We start from the raw sequence: 25681 nt of genomic DNA on the forward strand, positions 1-25681 counted from the left end.
AATTCAATATGATGATGGTAGTTGTTTTAAGCATGATGGGTCCTTTTTCCGTTTTTCCACCTTGGAACTGTTTACCTATACTTGTCTTTTTTTCTTAAGAGCTTAATTTTTGAAGTGCTGGTCCATGTACAAAATTTCCAATTTTTGAGAAGTAATTTTTGTTCCTACATCAGGTTTTATAAGGTACCAATAGAGGTTCTGTCTTTTTTATATGACTTTAAAACTTTGATAAAGTATTACAACCGTATACATTGAAAGGCCGTCATTAGAATAAACTTAAAAATAAATCTAAACAAATATATATAAACATGTTATGGTTGGACGGTCTTTATACAGTATCTTAAGTGTATATATATATATATATACAATATTGATCAAATACATAGGGTATATGATAAAATAACACTAAGTTAACTATAGTTTAACTAACCCATTCAATGGTTTGTCTGTTAAATACAATTTTAAGCTTTTTTAAAACAAATTTAAGTTACAATCCCTCTCAATTCCACAGAAAGCCTCGATAAAAACTTTGCACCTGCGCTTGATGTTTCTTTGTTGAAGGGTTTCTAGCCCAATGGGAGTTAGTGGAAATTTCGTTTCTATGGCTGGTACAATAAGTATGTCTGTCACCTAACCTAGGAATTAAACTAGCATTACATAATTGTTTAAACATGTAGTATGGTATGAAACACATAAAGACTGTAGACATTCTTAATGTCCAAGTGAAAAAAAATTTTAGCGAACTGAAACGTCAAAATTTAGATTCAACATGGTCCGTATAGCTCTTTTTTAAGAAGAATTCTATGTAAATTCTGCTTTGGTGTACCACCATAAATAGCAATATCAAAAGAGACAGATGATTCAACCAGTGCATAATAGAGCGTCTTTAATGTATTTATTTATTGAGCAAAATTTGGACATTCGGTAAATCGGATATATTCCTGAAGTACCTTTTGCTTACTGGGTGTTCAACGTGAAGATTCCATATCATGTTTCATCTTCAATTCGACCTAAAAGTTTTGTAGAAGGCACTTCTTTCAAAACTTTGTTAGGTATTAATATTTATAAATGGATCAATGGGTTGTATACTTTTCCCTGTTGAGAACATGATAAAATTGGTTTAACTTGCATTTAATAATACATTATATGGTTACTTAAGCAATTCTTCATACATGTTATTACTTTGGATTGTATTATTTTCTAAATTGTTCAACGATTTTTTCACTAATATTTAAACATCATCTGCGTAGAAGTTTAGATTTTAACAGGCCACCTGGTAATGAAAGTGGTAGACCTTTTAAATAACAGCTGAATAATAGTGGACATAGAATTAAGTAAGCCCTGTTGAATACCCTAATAAATCTGTGCAAGTGGAGAGAATTGCTGGAAATAATACGATTTTTTCAGTAGTTTTGATCTCAACAAATTATTTGCGATTAGTTAAGTAAGAATTAACCAATTCAAAGAATTGTCACTAATTCCCAGTCTTTTAATTTTGTTTAAAAGAATTTTACGAGATATACTATCAAATTCTCTGCTTAGGTCCAAAACATTTCCACTGCTTTCTCTCCTTTATTCCACATAGTTGATAACTGAATAAATAAAATCAATGCCAGCCTAATAACAGATTGGTTAGATCTGAAACCATGTTGTTCCTCATCGTGTAAAAAATGATTCTCAAGATAATGTACTAATTGGTTGGAAGCTGCTCTTTCATAAAGTTTGGAAAAGGTGGGCCGTAGTAATAATGATCTGTAGTTGGAGGGATCCTTTGAATCACCCTTTTTTGAATAAGGAAATTATTTGTGCTATTTTAAGATTTTATGGAAAATACCACTGACAAAAGATGAATTTACCAAGTGTTACCAAAGGTTTAATGAGTTGTTTGCTGGCATATTTTATCTCTGACATAGGAATTTCTGCTGAAGAATGGTTCATCAGGTGTTCTACTATAGTTGAACTGCGTGATATGGTCGTACAAGACAGTATCTCAGTATGTAGCCTTTTTAAATCTTCACTTACATTTGTCATTCGATATTTAATTTTTATCATTCTGTTTTAATTACTCGTTCAACATATTTATTAGATTTTCTATGGCATGCTACGTGAAGATCACAAATACAAATCTTATCTTTTCACTATGTTTGTTAATTTCTTACTTTAAAATTCTTAAAACGTTACACTTTTGCGACAAATTGACAGTAATGCATCCATAGAATGTATGAGATAAAACATCATCAAAACGATTTGAACCATATAAATGCCATGTTAGGCGCTGAGAAGAGGATATTTTTTTTAATAATGCTTTATAACATAAAAGGGCATTATGTTGGAGAGAATCTAACAACAACAGTTATGTTTGTGGCTTAACAGTTTATGTATTGTTTGCAAAATAGAAGACATAGCAAACTGGATAGAATAAATTTACTATCCGTATAATCCATTGTAACTCATTATGTTACATGCTTAAGAGCTTTTATTCCTTCTAATATTTTTTTTCATCTGACGGTAACTCAACACAAGGAAATTTGTTTTTTGAAATGAGAAAAAATATTGTTTTTCCTCAATTTGAATTGTACTATCACTCTATGGCTTAAGGAAATGTTAAAATCGCTGTTAAATCTTGGACTCGTGTATTTTCCAAACACCATAATTATAATAAAGTGTGTAAAGAACAATGATAGTTCATTTAATTTGTGCCAATAATTTAAATAATAAGAGTTGGATGGATGTGTCCATGAAAAAATTAATTCGTTATCAAAAAATATTTGAATTCGTGTTAAATACTAATACATTTTTATCCCTATAAACTGTTTCTATTCAAGTATTTTTACTAAAGAATGGAAAATATATGTATCTTTTATGGGTTTATGTATATACTACAGCAGTACAAAAGTAATAGAATGTAATGATCCAGTTCATTGTTCACTGAATAGTGCAGGAGGACAAATTGATTTTCTGTTTAACGTTCTTCGGTATTATAAGTAATTTAGAACTCACGACACCCTAGACCCAATCTTTATGGCTATGCACTGGCTGAGTAGCATCAGCTGATTACCTTACCAGTTTGACATTTTCAGGTCGTTGACTGTTTTATACACCAGCGGGTACCAAGTTCGTAACAGGTGTTTTTATTGATACTGCTAGGACTATTGATACAACGTGACGTTTCATTCAAATGGTTTGTGTTTACTTAGTTCTGTGAAAATATTTGAGTTTCATATAGGGAATTTAATTATACATTGAGTAACATACATTTGTGTTGCCTGCTTTATTATTGTTAGGTATGAATAAAACATAATCCAGTTATAGGAGAATAACTTTTAAAACTTTGCTTGTAGGCCTAGGTCCTATATGGTTTCCTATTGTAGAGTTACAATTTTGCTTTTATTAGGTACTCTACAATGTTTCTTACGTCAATGGTCAATAAAAGTATTCTTCCATAACAAACATTGTATGACACATGTATTGCATTTAAATTTACTGCTTTAGCCTACCTGATGATTTTGTGGAACTGGAACTTACTTAGCGTTTCCAGGCTAAACCTGAACTCTTTCTCCCATCCATTTAAAATGTTTGTCTATTGTTCAAAATGAGGTATGAAGCTCATTTAGCAAATTTTCACTTATTACTAAAACTGTCTTCTGCAAATAAGCCAAAACATGTTTTACTTAGGTACCGATTTGGGTAGGGTGCTATAAGTGGACCCGGTTTTTATATCGAAATTTGTAAACGATATTACTTAATCATAAATCGACATAATCAATCAATACTAATTAATTATTTTGAACAATTAACTTAAATGATCTATTTCAAACAGCTGGAAACACTTATAGAAAACTACACAACATTGTTTTGAAAGATGATAAGACGTGTTTTTCATGCTTCAAACATGTTGGACTCGTACCGAAAAACCCATTATGTGAAATTTGTGGGAAAAGAAACTACTGTGAGACGAGCAAACATGGTCGTCTTCAGTTTTCCTAATTTTGGTTATAATAACTTGTTTGATCACTGTAAATTAAGGTAAATCTTAAGATCAGCGACTACCGCTCCAATAGCCCTAATTTTTTGCATACTAACACAGGATTACGTAATTTCACCGAAAAAAAATAGTCCCGATTATCGCTAACATAAAAAAACCAGTTTTTCGGCCAGTACAATGTTTGGCAATACAAAACACATAAATAACAAGATTTTCGACTATGAAACTAAAAACAATGGCCCGACCATGGTCGTTTTGATGAGTTGACAGTTGTCACGTGGACAAACAGGAAAGTTTCCGATTGGCCGGGCGGATCACGTGACCTATAGGACGGCTTCGATTGACCGCCAGACGTAAACAAACAAACCCACATAGGCAAGGAATAATTAGTGAAGTTATTGACATGGCGTGCGATGGTTCTTGTCACACGCTAAAAATACCCTAGCTTGCCTATTCAAAACTCAGATCACGCGATTGCTTGTTCCGCTGCGCAGCACTTTGCGCTGCTTGCTCTTTTAGAAAAAAATTAACTCGAGCTTGCAAAAGTCCAAGCCCAGATCACGCCATGACTGCTTACACACACAAAACTTAGACAGAACTAACGCAGGTTTCATTACACAGGCAAAAGATAAGCGGCACGCGTTTATCACTGATAAGATAAGACGAGTTTATACTAGCAGTAGTACCTGGACTACTGCCCTACGACGAACTAATAACACCAAAAAAACGAATAAATGCACTCAGTCAGGTTTTTTTTTTTAATTTTATTTTTTTCAAATTTTTTTTGGGGCGGAGTAAACAGCGATAATCGGGACTATTTTTTCCGGTGAAATTACGTTAACCTGTGGTTAGTATGCAAAACATTACGGCGATCAGAGCGGTAGTCGCTGATCTTAAGATTTACCTAAATTAATATGATTGTTATTAAAGACTATAGATTCTTTTATATCGATTGATAGTCTAGGATTTGAGATGCAAATATTAGGTATTGATTGTTACATTCTTCAATATAAAAAACCGGGACCAACCGCTTAATCGTATCCTACCCACACTGATTTTTCAACATATTTAAACAGAGGTGGCTTTAGACTCGTGCAATCTGTAATCCGGCATAGAGCACTGAATCAAGAGAAATATTAAACTATAAAAAACTGATTTATACGGCTGCAGTATAATAAGCGACCACTACCATAATCGAATCATAATTATCAAAACATTGATATTCATGAGTATTGAATCCTTGATATTCATGACTATACAAAAAATACTGAAAACAAAATGTGAAAACCAAATTACATAATGATATCTCAACCATTAATATAGTTCTGCTGGGTTTCAATTTTATAAATTTAGTATATTAACGATAATTAAAAGCCATATCTATATTTCTAAGATGTTAGACAAAAACAATGTAGCTAATATTTACTTACTTTTTACTATTTTCCAAGGATAAATGTGTCTGACTCCTTGTGACAAAGAACACGTGTATCATCATTGTACGTTCCGCCATTAGTCAAATACCAATCACGTGATTTTACTTTGAATTAATTTGGAGCAATAACGTCAAACTGCATTATATTTTATTCTTTTAAAACTGTTATATTGAAGCTATACTTTTATATGTAAAATGAATATATTTATTTCAGATTATATAAAATAAACTAAACTTTATTCAAACTATGTTTGAGCTGCGCAGTACTTGCAGTTAATTTAGCCAATCTGAAAATGGTAATTTCTGCAGGTACTGATGTCTTCAAAACTACCTTCATTAATTAAATGTCATAGTTTTGTTTGATTCCAACTAAAATAGTACATTGATTTTCTATATATATTATAATACTAAAACTTAAAATAAAAAAGTTTTCTCAACTGCGTTTTTACAACGTTGTGATTTTTTTTGACTTCTTGCAGCGCAAACACTATTCGATTTCTTCCTTTAATTCTAGTTTTCATCTCTTCACTACAAACTGGACACTTCTGATTTAAAGGAGCAAGGTCATTTATCTTATAACCATTTAAAACATTGTTCAATGTTTATGAGACAGTAATTGCACATTCATCGCTATTGTTATTACCGATATCATTAGCCTATTCAGGTAATAAATTAAAAAAAAAACAGCTGAGCAATTATTAATTATGAATATCTATCAATCAAATTTTTGTATTCAATAATTTTAATATTTCTAATCGATAATCATGCACCTTTGATTTTAGTGGCGGCCACTTATTATACTGCAGCCAAAATAGCCTAGTAGGCTATATATTTTTTTTTTCATTTTTAGAAAGGATTTGTAGGCTCTCAACAAACTTTAAGCCTTTATTGCACAAAAATTAATAACATTATTGCACCTTCTTTCAATAATTGATTTCATTTGTAGATCTAGTAATAAAAAAAAACATACATTTCTGTTATCAATCTACTTTACTGTTGCGCTCTAGAGTGAATTCGGTGTTAACAATTGGCACATTAGTCATATTATCTAACACAATAGAGAATGTACAAGAAAAAGATTTTTAAAGATTTCTATATTATAAGACATTTGGTCATAATTTAACGTTGTACCATACACTGAGCTATCATAAAGAATGTTCTCTATTTTGTAAAGGACAACAAGTTGCATTACAACGTCTACAATTAGTAAAATTAGCTAGTAGTCTAAGTTAAAATCAACAAGACAGTAAATAAAATTACAATTAATTAAAAACAGCACCACAATAAAATTCCTGGTGTAGTAGAGACATGTATGTATTAAAATAGTCCTTAAGTACTGAATTATACTTCTTTAAAGCCAAAGATCTGATACTTTGTGGTTAGGCATGAAACAAATTTATGCCCTGGCCACTAAAAACTGTTTTTGGGTGCTATTGTACATGCATCTGACTGTACTAATGTAATTTTTGAACTGGTTTTATGAGAGAGAAGATAAATTGACCCAGGAATATCTACAAAGGTTACATTTGATGTACACAGTCGCAGTATTCAGTATGTATACGTAAATGACTGTGTGTAAACCAATGTTTTAAAATAAATAAGTTCAGAAAATGTATGCTCCTCAAATAAATGTTTTTTGCTAAATCGTTTATTTTGTGCAGATCAAATATGGGGCGTAAGGTGACATTGGCAGTTAGCACTTTGAACCAGTGGGCTTTGGACTTTGAAGGCAACTTGGCACGTATCTTGCAGAGTATACAGGCAGCTAAGGATGCTGGTGCTACATACAGAAGTGGTCCAGAACTGGAAATATGGTGAGTGATTTTAAAATCTAGTCTTGGATTAGTTAAGTGTAAAATAGCCTTTTCTGATTCAGACGGAGAAATAGCTAGGTTTTGTGGCGTTTGAAATATTAATAATGTATTTGTTATGGGATCTAAATACTGTAATAAATATCACAAAAGGTTGGTTTGTTACAAAACATTTAGAAAATGTTATAAGCATTTTCAGTGCAATTTTTATAAGATTTTTATACCAAGTTTAAACTTAATTCAGGAATTCTTATGGCAGTTATAGGTTAGCAAAAACGTTTGTTTGGAGTATAAATGTAATAGGTATTTTGATAATCTTTCAAGTACAAAACAGTTGCTTATTATAAAAGGTTTAGGAAATGTTATGAGAATTCTAGAAGACTGTATTTTCTCTAGATCCATAAATAACGGAGTTGTGAATTATCTTCATATTGGAACAAAATGTGGTACTAAGCTGGCCAATTAACTTAGCTACTAAAATAATGATTATAAGATAAATAGTTTTGTTATAGAGAGTTTCTGTTTCCACTATCCATGTGATGTAGCAGATATATATATCTGTGTGTGTGTCTATTTATTAAACTTTGGAATGGAGGTGGATTTTAAGATCCAAGTGTCATGTTCGGTGAAGTTACGTACATATTTTATTTAAGCGGTACAATGAAAACCATTGCAATAGGCGATTTTGTATACAGAATCTACCTAAAAACAAGCACACATTTTTTACAGCTTACCTCTTAAAATAAAACAGTAGAAGTTTTATAAGTTGGTTTGGGAAATTAGCCATTTCTTATAAAAACAATTATATGCTATGTAAATAATTTTTACAATCAGTTTCACCTTTGAAATTTAAAAATATGTTTAACACATGCCCATGCTAGTAGTGAAAGTCCTGCTTTGGTGGTCATTATGAAAAATTATTTAATTACTTTTATTTAGTAATTTTTTGTTTAAATTGGTATATTACTCATGTATTGCTTACATGAAGGCTAAAACAATTCTATCTCCGCCTTAAAAATAAAGTTATTTTTAATTTTACTTAATTTTCATTGCATATATTTTTATTTTCTCACCGAAGTGTTTATCATTTTTGCTAACCAAATACTTCCTTTATGATTCATTGGTAGCATATGCAATCAAAAAAGACTTTTCAATAGAATTTACAAATTATTTTATTGGTTGTATGTATAAATGCTTTTAGTTATGTTAGCAAACCACTTTTAATAATTTTGATGATCACTGCGTCATACTTTTTTGGAAAGTGACACTCTGTTGAATCTTAAGAGCTGCTGTTGAAACATCATTATTTTTGTTTTATTTGAATGGATACAATTAATTGTGAGGCTCACTTCTTGGAAAGTGACAGTTGAATCTTTGGAATTTCTGTTTTAAACTCATCATCGTTTTTGTTTTATTGGAGTGGGTACAATTCTGTGGACTATTTCTTGGAAAGTGACACTTGAATCTTTGGAGTTTCTGTTTGAACTCCTCATATTGTTTTTGTTTATATGACTGAGTGGGTACAATTGTGTGGACTACTTATTCAAACTCTGTTGTTATTATTGGTGCTGTTGAAACCCCTCACCACTGGATTTTTTTTCTTATTTCAGTGGGTACAACTGTGAGGACCACTTTTTAGAAAGTGACACTCTGTTACATTCTTGGGAGTTGCTGTTGGAACTCCTCATCAGTCCCATCTGCAAAGATATTATTGTGGATGTGGGGATGCCAGTGATGCACAAGAATGCTACGTACAACTGCCGAGTTATATTTCTGAACAGGTAAAAAAATTATATAATGATGTATTTAAGATAATTAACTTTTCAATTTCCCTACCTACATTAGTAAGTCCTTTGTTAGTGAATATGTAATGAGGCTTTTTTGAACCAATCAGATTTGATGTAACATTTGAAGATTCCATAGAAAAAAATAGTTCTCCAAGAAGCGCAATTTGCCTCCAGTGCTGTACCTATTGTTTAAAGTTTTTATGGATTACCCTTGGAAACTATTTGATGTGTAAATCTCCTATAACTGAATGGAGTTTTACATTTTTTTTGTTAGGCACAGTATAGCATGGAGCTTTTTCTATCTTACAATTAATTTTTTTAAATTTTTGGGATCAATGCGATCCCATCATCAATGTGATGGTTTTCTTGGTACTTTTTGGTATCTTTGTATATTTTATTTTGCTTATAGTATTATTAAATGCTAGACCCATTTGTAAGAGTTTCAGGAAACTGATATGTATAACTCAAAATTTAAACAAAAAAATAACATTGTATATAATTTTTATACTTAGCAAATTTTTTTTATTGCACATAGAGCAGAGTTTGGAGGTATTAACCACATGTCTTGAGAATAGTACTTACTTTATCACACCTATTGTACATTTTGCCCATTATTCGGATATATATATATATATATATATATATATATATATATATATATATGCCTCGTTTTAGAGTAGTTAGGTCCTTATGGATACTTTTGTTCAAAGGTGAAGACTCGTATATTTTGAACGTCTATCTATTTCTGAAATAATAATTTTTATAGCCTATGGCACAAAACTTGTGCTAGTCTACCAAATCTGGAAACTAAAAGGGTTTTGTCACCTATTTGCACCATGTCAATATTTTGTCAATTAAATTGGGTTTAATAAGTTATCGTAGCCCATCTGTAATTTTAGTGAAATTTTTTCAGAAAGTTGCTGCTCATTCGACCAAAGTTACTAATGTGTGACACAGCGAGCTACAGAGAAACTCGTTGGTTCAGTGCTTGGAGAAAAGTAAGTTGTTCATCATTACATTCACTAGTCATTAAAGTGATAATTTTATTATTATCATATTACAAGTTAAAGTTCTTTTTTTGTTGGAAACAATTCATATTTTTGTCCAAGCAGGAATTATGTCCCGACTTAGTAAATATTTTTGAACAATCCAAATTTTGATATTTTTTGTTACTCATTTGGTCATTACGTCAACAATTAAATATTTAGATATTTTTCATTGAGGCAATCAATGTATAATAACTAGATGTTCTTAATAGGTTATTAATCTTAGCCTATTAAACCAGTTAAACAGAAAGATTGAAACCATACCAGATGAAAGTACAGGATTATGTCTACAAGTATTGTTCCTGTGTTTACCAGAAGTGTGAAAATTAATACTAGAAGATTCATCTATAAAATAGGACATCATGAAATTTCAATATGTAGCAAAAAGTGGGTATTTTGATATTGCGAAACATTGTTTTAGAAAGCATGTAACATGTATGTGCAGCAGATCATTTGAATAGGCTAGTTATATTTATATATTCAAGGTACCAAAACCTAGTAATAAGCCTATTGTAATTATGTCTTTTCTTTACTATAATAATAACTAATTATTGTAATTAAAATTGTTTGCAGTCTCAAACATCCTTAAAGATATGTTTTCTGTTTTTTATACTTATAATAGTTTTAATAGTATCCTATATTATTAAAAGAGTTTCTCGATTTATGTACAGCTATTTTGGTTTCTAAATCTAGTATTTTATATTTGGCATCGATAAAGTACTAGATTTAGAAACCTAAAATAGCTGTACATATCTAGATTTGATTTTTTGGAATTGAAATACACCTGATTATAGGGCTCTGTCCCACGGGCTTCGGAAGTTCCAATATCAATCATATGAGAGTATTTTTTTTTGAGTTTATCACAGCTGATGTTGTGCTTAATATTAGTTATCAACTAGCCAATTTATTATCAGCTTATTTCTTATGATGGTTTACATTTGTTTCTAATAGATTCTTATGATTTACTTTTTATGACGTAATATAAAAAGATGTATTTGTCAATTTAACATCATATAGCATTGTTTTTATTAAAAAGAAATTTTAGTTAAATAAATAGTTTTCCTAATTAATTATTTATTAAAACTGCTATTAGTCTTTTACTAGTTATTTGTGTACTTAAATATTCTAAAATGGTTTTATTAAGAACCATGAATTTGTAACTAATTAATTTATCACGCATAAGGTGGAGAGGGAGTTGAAATTTTTATTTAAAAAAATCAAAGATATTCATGGTTGTTAGAATAAATTTAGCTTTGTGTAAAAAATAATTTTAACTACAAATATATACTAGAAAGTATTACTTTAACTGTTGGGTTGCAAAAGTTTTTGAAATTTGAAGAATGAATATCTAAATATTATGTGACGCCTAGCCTAGTATGCAAGCTCTAGTATATGAACCAATCATACAATATTGCAGAAAAATGTATTAAAAGTATGTTGTAATGTGTGTTTTTGTCTACTAAAAATAGAAGAAATACTTTTTCACATCAATACGCATGGATCATATACTGGAGAAAATGGCCACACGGAGCAGCACAAAGTCTAAATAAAAAAGCTTAAATGTGAGCACGAGTTCCATTTCTTGCCAAAACATGGTGTGCTCAAGTGGCATAATTTTAAGTAGTAGATAAAGTATAAGTAAATGACAAATTCTTCCATTTTCTTTATGCTTTTATTTAGGGGTATATTTTCTTTAAAATGAATGACAAATATATACAGGGTGTAAATTAAGTCCTGATACTGGCACAAATAACAGATTTTTGTTCCTGTGCTTTTTCGTAATTGCAGATATATTTTTTTGTAATACAGTTTTCTTTATTTTGTATATTTTAGATTTTTATTTTAGATTGTTTAACAAAGTGCTGTGAAACAATGTTTCCTCAAAACACTTAATATCTCTTTAACTTAGTCGTTTTCATTGTTATTTTGTTATTCTATAGCTTTTGGTTATAAAGAAATATAATATATTACATGTTGTTCATTTTTATGTAGTTATTATTTGCGTTCAATGTATGGTTGCAAAAATCCTTAAAACATGTAACACTACAGATAAATGAAGTCAGGCATAAAATGTGTTAAAAGTCCCTATAAATTACAAAAAAATCAGGTGTCTTCATGTATTTCTTAAAAAACTCTTGGAGAGGAAATTTAATATTTTCTGTCAATGGGCAATGGTAAAATAGGAGATCGTATTATTATTCAATCCTAAATCTTGTAGTTTTTTTGGACTTAGATCAGAAGTCTTTTGGGATAGTTGACCCTTAATACATTTTGGCTGGCCTAGTATAATCTGTATGTGATGTTCTTGTGCCATCGTATGAAAGAGATTGGCAGCTAAATGCAAAGTAATTTAGTTTTCCCTTTTAAAACACAAAGAAAGCCAAAAATTGTATCTGTACATGGCCATGTGTATCCATGCCCTTAGTTAATATTACAATTTAACCACATCCGTCAATTTTATAAGATACACTCATTATTATGCTTCACTCAGTCATGATCAGTTTATGAGCCCCCCAAAAACTGATCAAATGTTCCACTCAACATGAATATTGTCAAGTATCTTATTACTTTTAACATGTTCCCTAGCAAGGGTAACACAATCTGAGTTTATTGTAGGTCCCAAATATTAGACACCACACAGTTTAGTAGCCAAAATGATGAAGATATATCAGTCGGTTAAAGATCTTGGAAGTAGATCTGTCAACATTTTATTGCACCATCAGACATGCATATCAGTCTCCTTATCAGATAAGATATTTACTCTACAATAATAAACCTGCATATATCTCATAATTACTCTTACAATAGACTGAAACTAAACATACTTTTTAGTCACCTCTGATTTAGTAGGAATGGACAAAAAACTCAGTTTCATTAAATTCTGAAACTTCAGCATTTAGTCATTAAACTCTTCCCTACATATATTTCATAATTTTCGGTGTAAATTGTATGGAACTTTACCTCTGGTCCTGATCATGTTGCTTCTCATTTTGGCTCCATTTATTTGTATTATATTTGAAGGCCTGTTTGAAATGTTGAGTATTGAAAATTATTCTTAAACTTGGTAATTTAGTTTCTAATAAAATTATTTATATCAACCTCCTAATTTTTAGTTGTATAACGTTGTACATACATGCACGATATCATGTAGCTTGTTTGAAAATGAATGTCCATTACTTTTGCTGCTGTTTCAAAGTATTGGTTGATTTGTTTGCAAAATGGTGTCCTTATTTATTTGTTTAGCTTGCAAGAGACTGAGGATTACTATTTGCCAAGAATGATCCAGACCTACACAGGGCAGTCTGTAGTTGCTTTCGGTGATGGTGTCATCTCTACCAAAGACACCTGCATTGGCTTTGAAATCTGTGAGGAACTTTGGAACCCTGTCAGGTAAATGTGCTATTACCATCTTCATTTAATTGAGTCTTTCACTAGATTAAAAACTGCTAGTGACTAATCGTTTGAAATTGGAGAGGATATTTTTAAGTAACTAATCATTAGTCTTTTGACACATCCAGGTTTAAGGGTTTCCAAAGTAACATTTATTTCATTACTATCAGTTTTAAGACATTTCTAGCCAAATTATTATATAGTCATTACCAGTCTATTCAGAATAATTACTGTGTTTGTAATATCACTACAAAATAGTTGTCTTTGCTTCTGATGTTGCGGTAATGGAAGCTGATCCACAGCAACACATGTTTACTATTGTCCTGTCTTACTGCAGTGTTAAGATATAATGGAAAAAAATCACTATATCGTGATGAAATATAAGTGTTTATTTATGTTCCATAATGTGTTGATTACAACTAACACAGATTTATCATGAACAAAATTTTGTTGGATATTTTAAAAATTAATTGATGGATTGTGGAATACTATTTTAATTATGAACCAAGTACTGTAATTTTTGCATTCTTACTAATAATATAACAAAAAATAAAAGCTTATAATACATTTACAGCAAATTATTTTTTGTTTTCATGATTTTTATAAAATAATGTAATATAAAACTTTGAAATACATATAAAAAGTTTAATTTTACTCAAGAGAATTATAGTATATTTTTTCTATAAAGTTTTTTAGAGATGAAATTATTTTATAAAAATTAAAAAAATTTTGGCTAGCGGCTAAAAGAGACATTGCTTGACATATATTGTTGACATTTTTTTGTTTTGAAATGATGAGTGCTATCACCTACAGAAGATTTGTGACACCTTTTTTGTGACACACCTGTATGTGTTATCCCCTAAAATAGGTGTTACTAGGAACTATGGAAATACATTATTTATTAAACTAACATACATTTGATACACATTTTTTGAAATCCATGTTACAGCTTTGTATGTCCAAAATCCCTTGGTTTTGAAAAGAGATAATGTTTTGACTTTAGAAAGTTTCAAATCAAATTTAAAATTTGATTAGTTCAATGAGAGACATGTTTAATGTAGGTAGCCCAGGATTGTTTATAGTGATTAAAATAGATTTTATCCTACAATCAATGCAATTGTTATAGACATCTTAAAAGATTTAGAGTTAGGAGTTGATTATCAATTCAACCCAAAATCAATTAATTAAACAAACAAATAATTATTAATTATTATTATTATTATTTGTTTAATTTATTAATATAAAAAAATGTCAAAAAACTGAAGTTGTGTGGTAGTTTTAACTAAGTAGGATTCAAAGTTTTGCTTACACATCGCAGTCATTTTTCTTATTAAGAAGTGAATGCATGAATTGATGTTTACAGCTCACACATCCCATTGTCCCTTGATGGTGTGGAGATTGTAGCCAATGGTTCAGGTTCATACATGGAGTTGAGAAAAGCGTTACACCACTGTAGAGCTTGTCAAGTCTGCCACATTCAAGGTAATTACAGTCTTCTGATCAGCTGAAAACCCATTGAGCAAGCAATTTAACCTAGTCTATCAAGGACTGACTGTTTGAATTGGTTTTTTGGAAAAAATGAATGTGTGTGTACTAAAATATTAATAAAAATGGGTTTGGATACAGATAAATTAGTCAATTTTTCAGGACATTTTAGTTTATTTGGTTTCTCTACAATAGTGTTCGTTACTTTCTTTCTCCAAATAATTTTTTTATTTAATTTTTTTCAGTATATATTTACAAAAGTTTTTAGTGAGAATACACACATTAAAAGCAACTGTCAATATTTTATTATTTTTGTATTTATATTTTTCAATAATTTTTTTATTTCAAACAGCAGAATGTTTTTTGCATGGAAAACCAGCTTATTTATTATTCCAATAGATTAATTTATTAATTATAAAGCATAATAGCAAAACAATCAAAAAATTCAAATTTTTTTTACTTTTTTATGGTTTAATGACAAGCTTTTGAATTAGTTGTCTGGGATGAAAACCGCACATCACCGCTCGCACACCCACAGCAGACCAACAGGGAAGCGCGTGCCCATGGTGGCGAACGGGATGCCGGATCAAAACTAAACTAGGTAAAAAAAAAGAACACCGTGGTCAGTATACTCAGGTTCATTTACTAAGACAATAACATGGGCCTATCCAGTCAATATAAATATGTAAATATATACTATAAAAAAAAAATTAAAAGTGCCCACAGTAGTATACCTCAAACAATTCTTGTCAGGTGCACCTGCATACCAAAAATTAGAAACGCCATAATTTGAAACAAGAAATGCCAATTCCACCCGGTATCCTTCGGCTAAGGGGCGGGGCTCCTAATGAAATCCAAGAAATAACTAAATAATATCTAAAACTAACTTAAAATTAAATAACAAAATATAAACTATATAAATGGCAACAATAACAATAATCACACAGGGTATCACAGATGTTGACTGGTAGGTATGTCCATCATGGTGGCCGTCCTTCAGCAGAGCGCAAAGGCGAAGGTTCTCTGCGACCACGCATGATGGAGAGATGACAGGAGAAAACAATTCATCCCTTGGACCTCATCAGTGAGGGGCCGTAAACCTAGCCGCACATGTTAGAAGGAAACAGCTCAGCAAAATTCCAAAAACACTTAATTATACAAAAATATTAAATCTGGAGCTACTTCTAACCAGTACACCACGGCTCCAGAGTCTCTACCACTCTACCGGAAAGGCCAAACGCCTTCAAAAGGTCAGTCGCCTCTGCAGCCAATAAACCACACACACACACTATATAAAAAAACACACATGAGCCGGGGAGATATAGGTGTTGAACCGGCATCAGACCCCCCCCCCAAAAGGAGGAACTCCCCTCTGTTAAATTTCTTCAAAAAAGAAAAATCGAACGAAATGCCTCTCCCCCCCAATGATTGAAGAATTATAAACCGGAAACCCTTAAGTCTGCAGAAGGGAAAACCAAGAAAAATCCAGTTGGAGGCAAGAAAACCCTCCAAGAGTTAGCGTGGGTTACAAAGAAAGAACACAGGAACCTTGATCAGGAAGAAGGAGCAGAGGTGATCAGGCCTCTGGACCTAAAACCATCCCGCACAGACTAAAGAGAAATCACGGATGACTCCGGCAAGGCTTCAGATGGGATATGTGCGCCTTCCTGAATATCTTCCCGGACTGAGGATTCTCCCAGTCGGGGTGCAGTCACCGGAGTCAGGAAAAACTTCAAGATGCGGTTGGGGACCAGTCCACCTGTAGCAAAGTTTAGCGAGCTCTCTTTTATCCACAGCCGAACTGACTGGGTGAGGCCTTGCAGTAAAACTAGATGCCCCCACCTGGAAGGGATTGGCAATACGACCTCGGTTTGTACTTCCTCCTTACTAACTCCACTAGCCCCGAATGAGATTCCGCCTGGCTGCCTCCCAAGTGGCTTTCACATTGGGAGTACCAGGAGGTGGCAGAAGATCGCTAATTTTTCCAAAGGTTCGCCACAAGGTTGTTTGGCGGAAAGCCAAATAATAACTCGAAAGGTACCGCCTTGTGACTTTTCATGCTGGGCCGTATTAAAGGCAAATTGGATCCAAGGTAGTTGTTGATCCCAGGTGGTCTGATTTTTCCGCATGAAAGGCAATGAGAGCAGATCGAAGATTGCGATTAAACCGTTCGGCGTGGAGAAGGCTGAGGATAGAAAAGGGGAAGTAGTCACATGGCGGATTCCGTGCCCAAAGCACATTCTTTTAAAAGATATTGGAGACAAACTGTGAACCATTATCGGAAAACTAAGGTGGCGGGGATTCCAAAGTGTTGAAAGAAATGGTTACGAAGTGCTTGCACCGTGAGCTGCGCGGTAGCACTCCGCAATGGGAACAACCAAACAAACTTGGAGAAGGCATCCACACAAACAAGTAGGAACTTATTTCCGGACTTGCTACGCGGTGAGAGGCCCAACATAGTCAATGAAAACCTTCTCCAAAGGTTTTTTTTCCGCCACCTCAGATGACAAAAGACCCAACTTGGTATTTTGAGCGGGTTTGCTTAGCGAGCACAGTTCACAAGAACGTACTCGAGCTGCAATATCCCGGTCCCATACCTTTCGCAGATGAACTGATCCCTAATCTTCGCGATGGTCTTATGAATTCCTAGATGGTCCGCCCACAGGAGAAGAATGAAAAATACTGAAAGACCATCGGTACAAGAAAGCTTGGCAGCACTAACTTAGGTTTTCTCCGCTGCTTGTCACGGCAGCATAGAGCACCTCGGTACAGAAAATAAGGAGGGTGGGCACCTCCGTTTTTAAGCTCATTGATGATAGCAGTCAGCTCGGGATCCTTAAGTTGGTGTGGAACAATGTCCGAAAATGCCAGAGGAAAGTCTAGGAGCACGCCACAACATGGCAGGCTCTGATAAATTCTGGTGGTCGTTGGGTAAGTGATACATGCGTAACAGAGTGTCCGCTATGATATTTTTGAGTGCCTCGCACGTGCTGCACTGTGAACTTAAGGGCAGAAATTTGGACTACCCAGCGACCAATCTTCCCGAGCTGACGGGGGTGGGCAAGGAGCCAAGAAAGTGCCTGGTTGTCGGTTTCCAACAAAAATTCTTTATGTTCTAGGTAACGCCTGAACTTGTTAATCCCAAACACGACAGCCAAACATTCCAGCTCATAAACAGAACAACTCTTCTTCTCACAAGGGGTTAACGTGCGTGAAGCATAAGCTATGGGCTGCCGGATTACCATCTACTTCTTGCGATAAAACAGCAGCAACGGCTAAGGAGGAAGCATCAGTTTGCAAGACGAACTTACGACTGAAATCAGGCATAGCCAAGACTGGAGGCTGCATCACTGCCTCTTTCAGCTGCTCAAAAGCAGTCTGTTGCGCTTCACCCCACTCAAACTTGGCACCCTTTTTCCTAAGAGAGTTCAGAGGGGCCGCCACTTCAGCAACATTGGGGATGAAACGACGATAAAAATTTATCATTCCCACAAAACGGGCAATCCCCTTGGCATCCTTAGGAGGAGGAAACTCCCTGATTGCCTGGGTTCTCTCTGGATCAATACAAACACCTCGAGAAGAGACAAGATGACCCAGAAACGATATTTCAGGCTGAGCAAAACTCACCTTTTCAGGATTGACGGTAAGGCCAGACTCTCGCAGCCTAGTTAGAACTTCCTCTAGATGAGTCAAGTGCTCCTCATAACTCTCACTGTACACAAGCAGGTCATCCAGATAGTTGAACACGAACTTAAATTTGACATCATGAAAGATAGAATCCAGGAGTCTGGTGAGTGTTTGGGCCCCCACAGCCAAGCCCATAGGCACTCGGGTGAACTGGTACAAATTCCAAGGCACACAAAAAGCAGTGAGAGGTCGAGACTCGTGTTTTAGTGGAATCTGATGGTATGCCCTGGTTAAGATCAAAAATGGAGAAATACTTGGCCTTACCAAACCAGTCGAAAGCAGAATGCAAATCGGGGAGAGGCACGGAGTCAATTTCTATCTGAGCATTGAGCTTTCGATAATCCAGGACCAATCTGGACTTCCCATTAGGTTTCGGCACTAGAAACTGCTGGACTGGAAAAATTTGAGCAAGACGGCTCGATCACCCCACTCTTAAGTAAATCATCAATCATATTTCTCAGAAATCTCCATCTTGGGCGGAGCAAGCTTATATGGATGGGAACGTACAGGACGGGTGTCTGTAAGACGAATCTCGTATTCCAAGAGATTGGTCGTGCCCAGTTTGTCAGTTAGGACTTCAGGAAAACTGGAACAAATCTGCCTTATGTCCTCAGCCTCTTTCGGCGTAAGATGTCCTAGTTGGTCAGGAGGAGTCAAGCTCTTATCTTCCATCTCTAAGGCAGCAGTCCCACGAGACTCAACATCTGAAAAGGGAACGAGCACCCGCCTGGCGAAAGCAAAGAAAACATGACTGGAGGCCAAATCCAAAATCATGCCAGTTTTTTTCCGATAAAATCTGCTCCCAAGATGAAAGGAAAAGTCAGGTCCTTAGCCACCAAAAAAGCTCCAATCCCAAGAGAAATAATTAATTTTGATGTGAATCTGGGCACTACAGATAATAGGTAAAGGTGTGCGTGAAGCAGTCCAGCAGATAAGTGAACTAGGCTCAACCTGCCGTATTAGCCCAGAGGATTTTAGATCTTCAAAAAACGACAAAGAAATCAGGCTGCGTGCTGACCCAGAATCAACCAGGGCCTTCTGCACCACATTCCCCACAAGCACATCCATTCTCACAAAAATCATTCTCACATAAACTTTGGAATTAGCCTATACGGGGGGACAGTCAAAGCAAATCTCAATAGAATTCTGAAATTACAAAAACAGGCTGTCAGGATCATGTTAAATCTTAGATGGAGAGACTCAGTTAAAATTTATTTTGCTCAGCTACAAATTCCAACAGTATTTGCCTTATATATTACTGCCACAATCTTAACTGCAAAAGAATGTATTGAAATATCAGATTATCCTACTCAAAAATACAATACCAGGAATTCCAGATATAGAATAATTGGGCATCATAATCTTGAGTTCTATAAAAAAAGCCCAACCTACGTGGGACTGAAAATTTCTTCAAAGATTACCTTGCCACATTAGATCGGAACAAACCTTGCCAAAATTTAAGAAAAAAATTAACAAGTTACCTGACAGCAAAGGCACTTTACTCAATAGAGGAATTTTATGAATCAGAGGGCCCATTAGTTAGTTCATTAATTTGAAGCTTATTTTTAATAATTTAAAGTTCTCTTTAATTTGTAATATGAACTTGCAGAAATATAATGTTTATAGATTAACCATTATATATTATGTATGGCTATTTAAATTGGAAAATATACCCAGAATTTCTAATTTGTTAATGTAAAGATTAGTCAATTATATTGTATATACAATGCTGACACTATTCATGTATAAAATGTATACAAATATGAATAAAGAGATTCTTATCTTATCTTATCTTATCCAGTTTGTGGGCAGGTTGAGCGGCAGCCCTTACTCCCTGCGCAGCCAGAGCAGCAACCTCCCCTCTCGGCCAACCGATGATAACTGTCCCCCAAGTCTATTTCTTTCTGTTTTTCTGTTTTTTCTGTTCTGTATTAAACCAGCTACCCTTTTACCATCAAAATTAGGTACATATTTGCCCTCAAAATTACCTTTACGGCACGAGTCGGGCTTACTCGTCCGCAAGCTTACTAGTTTTTTTTTTTATTAAGTGGACAAAACGGTCTAATATGTCCCACTTGCTTGCAGCCATAACAGGTAAGGTAGGAGGCTGCCTACGGGAAGGAGGCAGCTGCTGGCTCAGACTGCACCGGAGCATGGACCGGCCCCGGAGGCAAGTGAGGAAGATGCCTCGACATGGCCTCCCTTTGATCATCCGCATCCTGAACCCCTCTAGAGATGATGGAGAGGCGGTCCAAATCCGCAAAAGATGCGGGACGGCTACAAAAAATCAAACGGGAGCGTTCTTCAGGTTTAATGCCCTCCAAAATAAGGCTCACCAACTCCGTTTCGCTCAAGCTCAAGCGCAACACACCCGGGCTACATCCCGTTATCTCCCCGACAAAATGGCTCAACGTCTCGTCTGGTGCCTGAGGACGGTAAACGCGTTCCACCCGCAAGCGCTCCCTAACCCGAGCAGGTACAAAGAACTCCAAGATCTCGGCGTGGAACTGGTCAAAGGTGGCACCTCTCTTAAGGCAGTCTAGAAGGCGATCAAAAAGGGGCCTTAAGGAAAACTGCGCTAAAATCTGCATAAGCATGGCATCTGTCATACCAGGAAATTCTCTCAGCTTAAAAACTTCCAGAAGAAAATGGATAAGTAAATTAGTGTCAAGTCCATCAACTCTGGGGAAGTGTTTGTAACACACTCTCCCAAAGGATGAGGCAGTTTGCCAAAGCTAGAAAAGGAAGGCACAACTATAGATGAAGCCTCACCAGCCGCTTCAGGAGGGCCACTACCCATCGGAGACATAGTAACTCTGGGAGGCTCGAAAGAAAGAAGCCGGTGGATGGTTAGCAAAAGTAATGGTAGTGGGAACCTCCGTTGGAGTGACAGCGGTAAATAGTACCCCCTTCTCCTTCACCGAGCGCACCTCACTCAAACCATCTAGGGCTTGTTTTTAATTTATTACTGGCCGAAAAAGCCCAACTTTTAATATCAGAGTCTAAACTAGGAGCCGACATAAGTAAAACTATTCTGTCACGCCAAATGTAAAAGCTGAGATGCCAATCTAGCCTTTGCTGACCCGGACATGGGAAGTGACTCAAAATTAATATCGTCTTCCTAATTCCTCCATTCGGGTTTTACAAAACTCAAATTCTGTGTTAATTTGGAACTCTGCATTCCAGCTGCGGTCCAACGCTATACAAGCCCGTAATTGAGCTCTTAATGCCCTCACATCTCCCTCGGGCTTCTGTCCTCTCGCCAGGACCTCAAAAACCAACTCGGGCTTGCGTAGATGTTCAGGCACCAGGGAAAAAGCCATACCAAACAATTAAGACAAATAAATAAACAATAAACAACAAAGCGTACGCAAAAATTACTTAGTAACCTAAGTGGACTCAACTCACAAAAGGCTACACTGACGAGGTCCAAGTGAAGAACTCAATACCTGCCACCTAATAGAAGGATACCCTGCAAATATACACTAACCACAACCTACAAACACAGAAGCAATAAATATAACAAAACAACACATTGATAGGGGAGAAGTAGAGTACAGTTAGATAAATTTAGCGGTTAAGCAATTTAGAGTCCCTTGCTCCCTGCAAAGGGTAAGTCTGCAGGAAGCAAGACACTAAAACCAATTCCACCACCCGGTATCCTGTGCTAGGGCGAGCTCCTAATGAAAAAGTTGTGTACTCTAACCTCCCCCCTACCTAACACTAACCTACATATCACCAACAAAACAAAACCAGAACTGAGAGACAGCTGAGAGAGCAGCGAACCACGCTCTGCTACCATTGAAACCGCACATCACCGCTCGCACTACCCACAGGCAGACCAACAGGGAAGCGCGTGCCCATGGTGGCGAACGGGATGCCGGATCAAAACTAAACTAGGTAAAAAAAAAGAACACCGTGGTCAGTATACTCAGGTTCATTTACTAAGACAATAACATGGGCCTATCCAGTCAATATAAATATGTAAATATATACTATAAAAAAAAAATTAAAAAGTGCCCACAGTAGTATACCTCAAACAATTCTTGTCAGGTGCACCTGCATACCAAAAATTAGAAACGCCATAATTTGAAACAAGAAATGCCAATTCCACCCGGTATCCTTCGGCTAAGGGCGGGGCTCCTAATGAAATCCAAGAAATAACTAAATAATATCTAAAACTAACTTAAAATTAAATAACAAAATATAAAACTATATAAATGGCAACAATAACAATATCACAGGGTATCACAGATGTTGACTGGTAGGTATGTTCCATCATGGTGGCCGTCCTTCAGCAGAGCGCAAAGGCGAAGGTTCTCTGCGACCACGCATGATGGAGAGATGACAGGAGAAAAACAATTCATCCCTTGGACCTCATCAGTGAGGGGCCGTAAACCTAGCCGCACATGTTAGAAGGAAACAGCTCAGCAAAATTCCAAAACACTTAATTATACAAAAATATTAAATCTGGAGCTACTTCTAACCAGTACACCACGGCTCAGAGTCTCTACCACTCTACCGGAAAGGCCAAACGCCTTCAAAAGGTCAGTCGCCTCTGCAGCCAATAAACCACACACCACACTATATAAAACACACATGAGCCGGGGAGATATAGGTATTGAACCGGCTCAGGGAGATGAAAATAAAACTGTTTGTTACGTTCAATGAAATAAAACTGTTTGTTACATTCAATTGTTATTATTAAAATGATAATTAAAATAAACTATTTACATTATACATACAATGGCCATTTATTTACTTTTTATAATTCACTTTATGTCAGTCTTTGAGTATCTTTAACACGTTCGCTGCGGGCCACTGTCCGGACAGTCCCGTGACCCTCGCCAAAACTGCGAGGCACTGTCCGGACAGTGCCGATATGCACAATGCATTGCTTATTCGTTTTCGCTTCGCCACGTGCTGCGATCTTGCAGGAATTGTCGGAAACTTTTCAAGCTTGTTCTATATGAAGTATACTTACTTTCTGATACGTCAGTTCGTCCTGGAAATGCGGACCTACTGTCCCGACAGTGCCAGCGAAACAGCTGAAATTTCACATGTTTATTGCTATTATGAACCAGTAGGAAAACAATAAAACACGTGTTCCTAATTTCTTTTTCCCTTGTGTTATTGTTTTAGTGAGTAGACGTATCAGCAGCTAGGCTTGTTTACAAATAGGATAGGTTATTACTACTAAATTAAAAGTAAGGTAATCTTTTACCGGTATTGCGATTTTATCTATATGTGTGGTGTCAATACTTTTCTTGTACATAGTATACACATATTTTGCTTTTTTGTATACAGTATGTAGGCTATTGTCTCCTTAGTAAATTCATTCAAACGATACTTTTATTTGTTTTTACTGTGCGGACAGCACGCGGCGGCGATCTGCACCGCGGGCTCTGTGGGTGTTTTTACGCTATGTGCGGGACTACTGTCCGGACAGTAGCGTTGTCTAGCAACGGAACCTGATGCATATCAAAGTCGATTGAAGTATTCTTGTACTTTTGGACATCACACAACACATTTGGTTAGTTATAGTTAAATTTTATATAGCCCGTCATATGTTAACATAAATGATGCCATGCCAAAAATGCTGGGCCACTGTCCGGACAGTCCCGATGATTACGAACGCATAAGAAACGTAATGTAATCGAATATCATTATTTTATAGCGCATCAAACCAAAAATAACGCCAATTCAACGAAAATCGCAAGTTTGAATTTTGCCGCATATCGGGTACATCATTGGCCGCTCTTGCCGCAGCGAACGTGTTAATATCAATATCACTATCCAAGTATCTATCTACTTCGCAAACTGTCTTGTGTCGTTGAAGTTGATGATATTTATATAGAGAAACATATAAATAAGAAATAGGTATCTATAGTTAAAAAACTTTATTATCGTAAGGAAAAAAGATACGGGGAATTTGTGATGAGTTATATTATGTAAAGTATTGATTCTGTATTATTTACAACCAAATGTGGATTTGAACGCTTTTTATGTGATGATACTATTTTAACATTTGTCAGGCAGGGGGGCTGTTACCTATTCAACAACTTGCGGGGCTGTGAATGGTCAAAGAATGTACTTCAACGGGTGTTCCTGTATAGCACTGAATGGAGAAGTCATCGCTCGTAGTTTGCAGTTTCTCGCTGCAAGAAGTGGTCAGTTCTCCTCTGTTTTTCTTGTGTGCTACAAGGTAGTACCACTCTTTAGTAAAAATTGAGTCCAGATTTAAACTTGTTTACTTTATAATACTTGATAGTAATCAGTACAATAGTAAATGATGATGAAAAGTCTTATTAATTTTTGCAGATGCATTTTTAGAGACTATTTCTAATCTAACAGAATCTATATTTTAGGTGTGTAATAAATCCAGTTACTTTTTTTGCAGACCCCCACTTAAAAGTTTCAAATGCAACCACCATATCCTGCTCCCTCGATATTTTGGTGTAGTTTTAGAATGAGAAGAAAACTCTTGGTAAAGTTTGTACCAACTCAAAATTTTTAGCTTTTTAAACTTTTAAGATATTCAAATTCTTGGGATTTTTGTCGACTAAGGCTTTGATTGTATTAGTTACACAGGAGATCAATCATCATACGCATAATGTGCGTTGAGATCCAGGGGACTATTTCATTTACTTCTGAGGTCTGACGCTAGGGCTGCGATGTTTAACTTTTTGTTGGTAAAGTTCAAATATTTATTTCCTGAGCCCCTAATTCCTCAGAGGGTAATCCTAAGTTCTCTCTTCTTTGTGTGCCTCTATTCATGGCATTTCTGTGACCCTCTGTATTAATTCTCTCGTTTTTATTAAATTCTGAAAACAATAACTACGCTTATTTAAAAAAATTGTAACTGCAAATAATTATAAGTCCATGAGAAACACGGTCTTGTAGAACATTAAATTATAAACGTTCTCCTAAATTTTCAATGCCCCGCCCTTTGGACGAGTGGCTAGAACGAAGCTGAATCCAAATTATTGACTCCACTCAAAAATTAAATTCTTGTAGCGAGTATTGACGGAGTGCCTATGAAATTGATAAAATTGTTA

The 25681-nt window shown here is 35.0% G+C and overlaps 1 protein-coding gene across 1 annotated transcript; it reads left to right on the forward strand.

Moving 5' to 3' along the window:
• Positions 1-3120: 3120 nt before the first annotated feature.
• Positions 3121-14933, forward strand: LOC124374347 (glutamine-dependent NAD(+) synthetase-like; the record flags this gene model as incomplete). Its single annotated transcript, XM_046832575.1, is given in 7 exon segments — positions 3121-3284; positions 7079-7231; positions 8839-9009; positions 9929-10020; positions 13313-13451; positions 14815-14893; positions 14895-14933. Coding segments are annotated over 6 exon segments (666 nt in total), but the record flags the coding sequence as incomplete, so codon positions are not given.
• Positions 14934-25681: the final 10748 nt, after the last annotated feature.

This window comes from Homalodisca vitripennis, unplaced genomic scaffold (genome assembly GCF_021130785.1).
Source record: "Homalodisca vitripennis isolate AUS2020 unplaced genomic scaffold, UT_GWSS_2.1 ScUCBcl_8016;HRSCAF=15944, whole genome shotgun sequence".
In the NCBI taxonomy this organism is placed as follows: Eukaryota; Metazoa; Arthropoda; class Insecta; order Hemiptera; family Cicadellidae; genus Homalodisca; species Homalodisca vitripennis.